The sequence below is a fragment of the Dryobates pubescens genome, chromosome 4 (genome assembly GCF_014839835.1).
Source record: "Dryobates pubescens isolate bDryPub1 chromosome 4, bDryPub1.pri, whole genome shotgun sequence".
NCBI lineage: Eukaryota > Metazoa > Chordata > Aves > Piciformes > Picidae > Dryobates > Dryobates pubescens.
In genome coordinates this window covers 33,292,283-33,303,288 of record NC_071615.1, presented here as the reverse complement: position 1 = coordinate 33,303,288, position 11,006 = coordinate 33,292,283, and the positions used below count along the sequence as shown (strand labels likewise).

General features: G+C 47.4%; 1 protein-coding gene across 1 annotated transcript; it reads left to right on the top strand.

Annotated features, from left to right (window-relative positions):
* Positions 1–169: 169 nt before the first annotated feature.
* Positions 170–6,293, top strand: GGCT (gamma-glutamylcyclotransferase). The gene is made up of 4 exons (XM_054161065.1): positions 170–294; positions 2,472–2,617; positions 4,100–4,235; positions 5,294–6,293. The coding sequence occupies exons 1-4, from the start codon at positions 181–183 to the stop codon at positions 5,441–5,443; spliced, it is 546 nt and encodes a 181-aa protein (XP_054017040.1). The 5' UTR covers positions 170–180; the 3' UTR covers positions 5,444–6,293.
* The last annotated feature ends 4,713 nt before the right edge of the window (positions 6,294–11,006 follow it).

Here is an 11,006-nt window from a genome sequence, read left to right as displayed (position 1 = left end):
TCCTGCGTTTTACGGCACAGCGCCCCCAAAGCGGCGGAGGAAGTAGCGCAGGGGCGGGGCGAGCAGGCGGCCGGCCAATGGCGAGCGGCTCCGGGGCGGCCCCGCCCAGGCAGCGGCCGGCGGGAGGGGCGCGAGTGATCTTAAAGCGGCGGCGCGGCGGGGGCGGGCCAGGCGGGATCGATGGAGCCGGCCGGTCGCTGCTTTTTGTACTACGCTTACGGCAGCAACCTGCTGCGGGAGCGGCTGCTGCTGAAAAACCCCTCGGCGGTGCTTGGCGCCGTGGCGCGCCTGCAGGTGCGTGCGGGAGGGGATTGGTGGCCCGCGGAGGCTCGCTTGCCTGCTGGGGCATGCATAGGCCTGGTTCTAGCTCTGGTGCCTGCAGCAGTCTGGTGTTGCGAGCCGGCTGCTCCCCTCTGCTTGTAACAGGGGTGATCGTGGTATACAGGCGGGGTCTTATCGCCCCTAACGTCGCTGCGTGGTGGCACCCGGCGTCTGGGCTGCCCTTGGCCCAGAAGGGTTTGTGTTGGCCCCACCTCTACGGGTGTACTCTGACCTAGTTTAGCGAAGTCTGGCCCCATTTGTAAAGAGTTTAAGCATACATCTGCCAATGTAGGTAGCAGGTGCTCCATTACGTTTATGGGACAGGTTTCTGGCAGTTTAGAAAAGATAAAGCTTAATTAAAATAAAAGTTTGACTGTCTCTGCCCTGCTGGAGCCCTTCTGCAGTGTATCAGGAGGGATGCAAGCTTTTACCCAGTACTGCATGACTGCAGTTGATGTCTTCCTACACCCTGTTGCCTGGGGTTACTAAACATGAAACTGTCAACCTGGACTTGGAAATATAAGCTGATGGTCCTTAAGCTGTTTATTTATGGATCTGTGCAACTCAGGGGAGAAGAGCATTGATTGATCCCATTTAAGGATGCCTTGAAGGATCTCTTGGCATACCTGGCAGGAAATGATCTGTGTGAGTCTGTGAAGAAGTTCCAAAAATCTGTCATTAATAAACTTGTAGTCAGTGGCTTGGTGTCTCTCCAGGCTATCAGCCTGGAAACTTAAGAGTTTTTTTGTAAAATCTGAGGTTCTTACAGCTGTCCCTGAGGAGCTGAATGTGCTGGGAGCCCAGCGCCTTGCAGGATGGAACCTTGGAGGTGGGGAGGAAAGCAGTAGTATTGTGCACTTATCTTTGAATAAAAGAAAGCTGTATGCTTCAGCTTTCCTTCTAGATGTCGAGTAGATGTTCAGATGACACAGTCAACTCATGCCGTGCTGCAGGGTGCCTGTTCGGTCTCTAGCAGGCCTTTGCTCTGTCGCTGTGCTCACTGCTCACAGCGGGTGGCAGCAGCTGCTTGCTTCAAGCTGGAAAATCACTGCTAGGCAGCGAGGATGTGCACAGAAGCTGGAGCCGGTCGCTGGTAGTACCATATTGGCTACTGGAAAGGAAAAATGGGATCCTGCTGTGAATGCCAGACTAGAATAGCCAGCTGATTTCCCTCTGTTTTTACTTTTTTGAACTTTGTTAATCTTAAGCCAAAAATTCTAAAAAGCAGGGTGTGTGACAGGCACAGAAAAGGTCCTGTGTGGGTATGTAGGAGAGGGACTAAGGACCAAGTTCTTGACCAAAGACAGTATCTGATGTGTTCCATATGCCCTGCAGTGCCTGGTGTAACATAGGGTTTCCTGCTCCCAGAAGCAGAGCTAACCACACTATTCCTGTTACTCTTCATGGGTTATGGTTTTATACTCTTCCTTGCAGGTTTTTGGTAAAAATCAGGTTCAAAAAAATCTCACTGGAGGGATAGTCCACCCCCTCTGCAGTGATCAGGGACATCCTCCACTATATCAGGTTGCTCTGAGCCTTGTCAAGCTTGACCTTTAATACCTCCAGGAATGGGCCTCAATGACCTCCAGCAACCTGATGCACCCACTTGGTGCAGAAGTTGTTACTCACATCCAATCTAAAACTGCTCTTCTTTCATTTCAAACCATTGCCCCACATCCTGTCACTGCAGGCCTTTGCAAACAGTCCCTCTGCAGCCTTCTTGTAGCCCCTCAGATTGTGGAAGCACCTCAGAAGGACCTCAGCGATTCTGTCACGGTCAACTTGGATAGAAGTCAAAATGGTATTTCAGCACTACTATGTTCACTGCAGAGCTGGATATCTGTACTCCCCTGTAAAAGGGCTAGTTCCACCTTCTTACCACTAGGAAATTGTTTGCAAATGCTTAGACCATACTATTAAGAGGCTTGGACATTGATCCAGGTCTCTGCAGACCAAGACTTTTATCAGTAGAGCTCACGGAGAGGTGGAAAAGGCTGACTTCAGTCCCTTGTGAGATGAGAGCTGGATCAGATCCTGCCTCTCCGTTCTTCTTCCTCTGACTCTCCTTTAGCTGCCTGTTTCATGTCAAGAGTAGTTAACAGCCCTTATCTTAAGTAGAAATTGATTCTCTGCATTGGTTTCATTTGCAGGATTATAAGCTTGAATTTGGCCATCATCAAGGCAGGACAAGCTCTGTCTGGCATGGAGGTACAGCTACCATTGTTCAGAGCCCTGGAGACGAAGTGTGGGGAATAGTGTGGAAAATGAACACTAGCAATTTAAGTTCACTGGATAAGTAGGTGACTTAATTTTTGCTGTCTTCTACTGTTTTAGAGAGCAACTGAAAAGTAGTAGCTCATTTTAGGTGAAGAGCTGTGTGGGAGCTTTGATGTTGAAGTCAAGAAGGTCCAACCTCCCTGCAGTCAGCACTAGAGCAGCTTGCTCAGCCTGACTTCCAATACCTCCAGGGTTGGGGCCTCAACTACTTTCCCTGGGCAAACTGTTGCAGTGTGCCAGCACCCTCATGGTACACAACTTGTTCCTGACATCCAATCTAAATCTGTTCTGCTCTCATTTCAAACCACTGCCCCCTGTCCTGTCCCTGCAGGCCTTTACAAACAGATCCTCTACAGCCTTCTTGTAGCCCCCTTTCAAGTACTGGCAGGCTGCTGTTAAGTCTCCCCAGAGCCTTCTCTCCTGCAGGCTGAACAACCCCAGCTCCCTCAGCCTGTCCTTGTACCAGAGGTGCTCCAGCCCCCTGATCATTTTTGTGGCGCTCCTCTGGACCCTTTCCATCAGCTTCCTGTGTTGAGGGCTCCAGAGCTGGACACAGCATTACAGGATAGGTCTCCCCAGAGTAAGGCAGAGGGGCAGAATCCCCTCTCTCCATCTCTGGCCATGTTGCTCTTGATGCAGCCCAGGCTGCCATTTGCCTTTTGGGCCACAAGTACACACTGTTGGCTCATGTCCAGCTTCTCCTCCACCAGCAACCCTAAGTCGTTCTCTGCAAGACTGTTCTCAATCTCATGACCTCAGCCTGCATTGATACCTAGAATTACCCTGACCTAGGAGAAGGACCCCTCACTTTGCCTTATTGAACCTCATGAGATTCTCCTCAGCCACCTCTCCAGCCCGTTCAGATCCCTCAGAATTTTATTAGTGGCTAATTGCTAATAGGTCAAGACAACAAGTAGTCTTGTTTTGAGTTTATCTTTGTCAGACAGCATGATTTTTGCTAATAAAAAAAAATTTGAAGAGGTGGGGTTTATCCTGTTCTATCTTATTGCTACCAAAAAAGCCTTTATTGGATTACTCACTGGAAGATTCATCTCAAGAGTTGTCCCAGTTTCCCCTTATTCATATGTAACACAATTGGCGAGATAAAACTTTGCAATGTTTTCCTTATGTGAGTAGAAGGTAATGAGTGAGATGTGCCTGGCTCATTAATTCTGCTAATCTTAGTTTTGTTGCTCTTGTAGATGACTAGACTTCCACAGTAATTAATCTGTAACTTTGCAAGTCAACCACTAGTCATCTTACAGAGCTGAGATGAGAAAAATGAAAGCTGCTGCTGCTGCTTTAGAAACTTACTTCTGGATGTCTAACACGTGTGCACAAGTACTGGAATATGCTTATTTGCTTTTCCTTATGTTTGTTGACAGTGCAGATGAGTTTCCTGCTTTGAATTCTGTTGTAGTAAATGCAGATGTTTAATTGCACTGTGTATTTGAAAGATGCATCAGTTACTTGGCATGAGAGGAATGTATGCCCTTTGCAGGCAAGAGGGAGTTGAAGGTGGCATTTATGTCCCAATAGAAGTCAATGTTCACACTCAAGAAGGAAAGGTACTCACCTGTCGAAGCTACCAGATGAAGGACTATGTCTGTGGGCCCCCTTCTCCTCAGTACAAAAAGGTAGGTGTTGCATCCCTGGAATTTTGGAGAGAACAACCAGAAATCCATAATGCAGTACTTCTGTCCTATTTAAGTGTTTACAGTGGATGGAAGGCATGAGTAATTGACATAAACATGTAACTTTGTGCAATGTAAGAGTGTAATGATGCTTGCAGAAGATTGGCAGCTCTTAAAGTCCTACTAAATCACTTTTATTTTTTTGGCTTAGTTACACCCCACATGAAGCTTCTGTTTAACTCATGAATTAGTTATGAGTGACACAAGGATTTCTGAAGGCTGCTGATAGAAAAATTATTCTAAGGACAGAGGGAAGCTCTTTTGGGGAGAAGATGGCATCTGGCTTCCAGTCTCAAGGACAATGATTATCCCTATTGTCTATTGAGCTACCTTACTGCCATACAATAGAGGAGTCCAGCCACTCCACCAGTGTCTCCCAGTGTGTTTGGCACCACTGCAGAGCACTGCAGCCTTCCCACTTGGTGGCTGGTGAGCTAGCAGCATTTCAACACTGTTCTGCTGCACACCAACTAATGAGACACATGATTTGGTCACACAGCAGGCCTGACCTGCTTACTGTGCAACATCTGATGCTGGCCTAGCCTCATGTGGCATGACCACATGTCTGGAATCATGCAGCTGCTGGCAGCTGCAGATAGGCATCACTGTAACATGTTGACTTTCTACTGAAAGCAAAGAAACAGGGCTCTGGCTAGTTAAACCTTAAGTGTGCTGCCTGCTCTTAACTGATATTAAGGCTAGCTAGGGTTACAAAAAGCAGGTCTCATCCTTAATTGTAGTCTTGTGCATGTTGGTGACATCTCAGAATCTTAGGGCATGGTAGTTACAAGCCTTTTTCAGACCAATTTTGTTAACACTATTAAAGGCTTTAGTGTTCCTCCAGAAAGCTTTGGTGATCCTTAGCTACAAAGAACATTATTTGGAATTAATTTTCTTGTTATCCTAAGTGGTTGTTTCTGTATGAGTGAATGATTGAAGAGCTCTCTCCTTCCTAACACTATTATTGAAGGCTTTGTTGTTGTTGTTATTTATTATTACAGGTTATCTGCATGGGTGCAAAACAGAATGGCTTGCCAACTGACTATCAGAAGAAATTAGAAGCTATTGAAACTAATAACTATGCAGGGCCAGTGCCAATAATGGAAGAGATTGAAGCTGCTATTAAAGCAAAGAAAATAAATTCTGCATAGAATATCTCTGCATTTGCCTGACCATTCACCTTGATTTAAACACCTCTCCTCCCTGTGTTGATCAGCAGTTTATTTATCAGGAAGAGATGAGTTTTGCTGTGTGTCTACAGTAAGCCATTAGACATGGTTTGCAGTCTGAAGACACATTGTCACTGGTAACTAATTTGTTTGTGGAGCTTGAGTACATGCCGAAGGTTTTTGCAGGTTTAGAATTCTCTTTCTGTGAGTGTGATGCAGTGCTGCATGCACACTTGTGCTTTCTGTCCTGTTTACTGACCTTCTTTATATGAGGATGGCCATGTTGATGAGTATTGGCATCTGTAGTTGCCTTTTGGGGAATTAAGGGCTGCAGGATCAGGGCCTTTGTTTATGAATGCTTTACATATATATCAAGAATTTAAAAGATTTGTTAGGTGCAAAGTAGACTCAAAACTGTTAAACCAAGACTAAACTTCTTCCACTGCTACTGACTTAAAGCCCAACTAAACCAAAACTAAACTGTGAGGCCTGTAGTGATAGGATGAGGGGCAATGGTTTGAAGTGAGAGCAGAGCAGATTTAGATTGGATGTGAGGAACAAGTTCTGTACCATGAGGGTGCTGGCACACTGCAACAGGTTGCCCAGGGAGGTAGTTGAGGCCCCATGCCTGGAGATATTCAAGGTGAGGCTCGACAGGGCTCTGGACTACCTGATCTAGTTGAGGATGTCCCTGCTTACTGCAGAGGAGGTTGGACTAGATGACCTTTGGAGGTCCTTCCAACCCAGACCATTCTATGATTCTTCCACTGCTAATTCTCTAATGATTTAAAGTTCATCCTATCTGAAGCTAGGATTTCCTGCTTATATAGTTTAAAAAAAGAAATGTATTTTTAAAAACGATCTTCGTTTTTAAAGTTGGTTCAAAAAGCAACCCAGACCTGTAGGCAATATTCAGCAAAGGAATTCATTCAAAGCTTAATGGTCTCCTCCTTTCTATGTCTAGTAATAATCATAGGTGACAGGTTAGGTGTTACCAACAGATTCTAGGGAATTCATTTTAATTGGGTAATTCCAGGTGTGTTTTTTTTAATTACCTTTTTGACTGGCATGTTGCTTACCTAGGCTGTGGTCTCATGTCCAGTGAAATCAGGAAGTACCTTGTGAGTCCAAGTGCATTTGTTTCATGGTTTTGTTTGTCTCTTAAACCTTAGATGAACAGACTTGGCCTCTCTTTTGTTCTTTTTTCACCACAAGTTTGACCATCTCCTGCATATCTGGGAGCTCTTGTGAGGTTTATAGTACTTTATCTTCACAGTGCTTGGCAACCCTCATAGTTAGCCTGTGAGGAAAGAGGAAAAATTTGCAACCTTGAAGATGTCAAAGAGGTAAACTTTGGCTTATCTTCTGTGTGCCTGGTTAGGTAAGAACATCACAAAGTAAGAGACTTACTGTGTCTACTTTGCTTATTTTTATCTGTAAACTTCTGCCAGGGCTGCTATATGCCCACTTCCAGAGTGGGACATGGTGCCTGTAATAGATGATGTACTTTGTTAGCGCTGAAACAGTCAATAAAGAGAGTCTATAAAAAGCGATGCCTAGACCTCTCCCCTGTTTAATGCCTGCCTCAGGAGTGTGTCGCTTGTGTAAGCAAAAGCTGCCTGGTGTGAAAACGTAACTAGAACTTCCATTAGGTATTTGCCTTTTTAATGGATATAATTTAAGGATGGAGGGCAAAGCTTTTTTAAACTTCTCTTGCGCGAAGGAAATAATACATTCTGGCAGCCTCCCTGAGGGGCGCAGGAACAGAAGGGACTTGACGCCTCCTGTCGAGCAAAACGGCGGGAGCTCCCGAGGGCCGGAGAGAGGCGGGCCCCGGCACTTCTGGCGGGCAGGAAGCCTCTTTCCAAGCCGGACTGGGCAGGGAAAGGCGCTGGGCGCGAAGAGTAGGCCATCGGCCATGCCACCCTAGGGCGGAGCCACTTCCCGCCTGGGAGGAGAGACTGAGGGTGGGGCGGGAGCTCCCTCCCTGCGGGACGGGGGCTGGAGGTCGGCCGCCGCCCCGTTCGTGCCTGCATCTCCTTCGCTTCGCCGCTGCGGTGAGTGCCGGGGCAGAGGCAGGGGTGAGAAGCGCGGCCGGTCGCTGCCCGCCTCGATGGCCACTGGGGACCGGCGGCTGCCGATGGCAAGGCGTGGGCGGCGCGCAGGGAGGGCGTTAGGCTGCGGTCAGCGGCGGGAGGGGGCTGGAGCCTGTGAAGCGAAGTTTCGGCTTTTCGTAAAGCGAAGCGCTCTGTCGCCGCGGGGAAGGGCTGCATCCCGGCGGCTCCTGCTGGCGTCTGCCTCCTGCCGAAGTTCTGAACTGAAAACATTAGGACTTCCGTGTTCCTTCGGCAGGCCTCCCCTGCCCCGGGGAGGAGGTTGCGGTGTGGCCGGCGGTGCTGGGCGGCGCCGGCAGAGTGCCCCCGCAGCTGCCGCCTTCCGGCAACGGACGGCAGCGGCGCGGGTGGCGGGGTCCCCAGGGGCGGAGGTGTCGTGTGTGTAGCATGTGCACACGTGAAGCGCCCCGTGGAAATCTGTCACCTCCTTGCCCCTGCCGGCGATAGCCAGCAGCGCGGTTAGGGCTGGCCTGCCAGACTGGCCTGCCGTCGTTAACGACACAACACGCCAGAGTCCCCAGTTCTCCTCTTGCTGTAACGACTCCGCAGGGGGGAGGCTGACGCTGTGAAAACAAACGAACAAACAAAAAAAAGCTTTTCTGAGGAAACAAATCTGCCTTGAAGACACAAAGGGTACAGATTTTCAGATGAAACAGAGTTTTCATACAGCCACCTCTCTAAGAGCAATTGATTGTATTTTGCATGCCACGGCCAGAAGGCTAAGCCAAGGGGGACTCCACTAGACCTGGGCTGACACTGGGGTCTGTGCCGGTGCCTCAACAGTTGTCCGGCTGCGAGGTGTTGAGAGAGTCCCAGAGATGCTGCAGCTGCTGGCAGTGGGTAACCCGGTATGTGGCACAGGACCTTCTTTCACAGGCAGTTCAGAGGAATAGTTGTGGTCAGAATAGCAAGACTACAGAATAGATAATATTGACTGAGTTTTCATCTCTTCAGAAATATTCTAATTTGGTCTTAAATTGGCTGCTGTAATGGATAGCTGCTTCACAGAGCTTCATCCTATGCAGTCTCTTTGGGAACAACCATGAGGAGTGAATTCCTGAGTTCACCCAAAAGTGGAAGTGCTTTTTCAGGATCCTTCAGCACTTTTATCTACAGCATTTACATTTGGTAAGACCTTGTTGTGAGAAATCAGTATATTCTTAGCTGCCAGAGGACCTGGAGCCCTGGACACTGAACAGCCATCAGTGCTTCTAGAAGAGCAAGATCTCCGTGAAAAGACCATGTGAGAAAGGCAGGGCTAGGAACAATATAAATGTATGCTTGCACAATGCTGAGAACAGAGGAAAGTCAGAAGAACCACTAGATAGAAGTGCCAGTGCCTTCCTGTAGAGGCCATCAGCACCACTGCAGTTTATTGGCATGACTTACACAAACCTTACTGTAAGCACTGATACTTTTACCGTACATCTTACTATGACAACTTTCATTTCTCTCTTTCATTTCTCTCCTTATTCATGGCCTGATCCTCTTCTTGCTTCCTCTTTGTTATTCTCAACTATGCATGCTTGTAATATACATCTTTTGCCAGACTTGCTGCTGCTTCTTCCCATTGATGCTTAACTTGGCCAAGGTTCTGTCTTTTCTCCTTTGTCTTTAGAACTGATGGATGAGTGCTCTGCTCTCTGGTTCTTTTCAGTTCCTGGTGCTTCACTTGACACTAGCTGCTGTCCTCAAAATGTCTAGCTGAATTTTCTCTCCAACGCTGAAGGAAGGAACCTCTTGAGTAAATAATTGGTTTTTGTTTTTCCTCTCAGGAACAAGAAGTCCATTCTGTTCCCAGATAGGAAGCTTTTCCCTATAAGCATCTCTCCTGTTGCCTCCCATACTAGACTCTTACTTCACCCATGTATCATTGCTCTTGTCTCTCTCCATTTCTCCTTAGGTGCTCTTCTGTTGCAGCAACTGCATCAGGTTTGCAAATCTGTCCCTTTCTGCCTGTGTGCATAGCTCTCTATGTACAAGCCTGGATGATAATGCTAATTTCTGTAAATAGATGTGTTCACAGGCTGTTGCTGTTAGAACTGGCTTTAAAAAGGGTTTCTAAATAGGATTGTTAAAGCCTTAAGGCAGTTTTCAGGGAAAAAAATAATAATTTCATAGCCCTTTCAGAACTGGAACAGTTCCAGAAATGAGGCAGTAGCTCTCAAGACTGGCTGTTGTTAGACCTTGTTCAGTGCACTGAGGTGGCTCACAGTGATGTGTATCTCAGTCTTCTCCAACAGTGTCCCCATGATTGATACCACACAGGTCACAGGAATTGTACTGGAATTGAATCCAGCATCTGGAGTACCTAAGGTAAGACAACACTCTGTGTGCACTCTACTATGGAAGTGCCTTCAGTGCAGATTTATAAGCTGCATAAGCATTTACCCTTAAACACACCTGATGTGTAACCTAGCAGTGTAAGTGCAAGGTCCTGCACCTAGGTTGGGGCAATCCTAGAGATCAGTCCAGGCTGTAGGTGATGAGATTGAGAGCAGCCCTGTAGAGAAGGACTTGGTGGTGCTGGTGGGTGAGAAACTGGACATGAGGCAGCAATGGGCACTTGCAGCCCAGGTTGCCATTGGCCTTCTGGGCTGCATCAAAAGTAGTGCGGCCAACAGATGGAGAGAGGGGATTCTGCCCCTTTGCTCTGCGCTGGGGAGATCTTACCTGCAGTGCTGTGTCCAGCTCTGGAGCCCTCAACACAGGATGGACACAGACCTGATGGAGAGGGTCCAGAGGAAGCCACAAAAATGATCAGGGGGCTGGAGCAGCTCTGCTATGACAGGCTGAGGGAGCTGGGGTATTGGCTGGAGAGGAGAATGCTTCAGGGACCCTCACTTTATATTATTTTTTGATGGCTCTTTTGTTTCTCCACTCTCTTGCACATCACACTGCGTGGACGGGGACATGCTGTCTTCTGCAGCATACAAATGCATGCCCCTCCCAGTAACAACCAGGTTCAGTACTAACTTGGACTTAGTTGCAGGGCAGGCATCTTGGAGACCTCCTGATCTTTGCACAGTTCCCCTATTCTTGTCCTTCTGCTGTATTTCTTTGTTCTTTTCTTATCCTCTTTGTAAATGGACCTGAAAGAGAGAAGAAAATACTTTTATTTCTTCTGTACACATGAAGTACTTTGGTTGATTAGTATTTCCTGGGGGTTTGTCTCAGTTCTTCTCACAAAGTAGGAAGAAGGAAAATGCTGCACTAGGATGATGTGGTCCTAGAATAACCAAAGGCAACAGGGAATGTTAGGCAGAGGCAGTATCTTGAGAAAAAAGGGTTAGTGTTTCTATTGCCAGTGCTTTAAGGTGACTGTATCTCTTTAAAAGCTTGCTAAAGCTTTAGAACAAATAAAGTTTTCAACATTTTTTGGTCATCATGATAGAGTTCATCTATGAAATGAGCTTTCTGGAACAAAGAGG

What these genes read in the sequence shown, in the direction of transcription:
- GGCT (XM_054161065.1), top strand. Translation starts at nt 181, where the DNA reads ATGGAGCCGGCCGGTCGCTGCTTTTTGTACTACGCTTACGGCAGCAAC. An exon ending in GCGCCGTGGCGCGCCTGCAG is followed by an intron (nt 295 to 2,471) that starts GTGCGTGCGGGA and finishes TTTCATTTGCAG; the next exon opens with GATTATAAGCTTGAATTTGG. An exon ending in CTTCTCCTCAGTACAAAAAG is followed by an intron (nt 4,236 to 5,293) that starts GTAGGTGTTGCA and finishes TTATTATTACAG; the next exon opens with GTTATCTGCATGGGTGCAAA.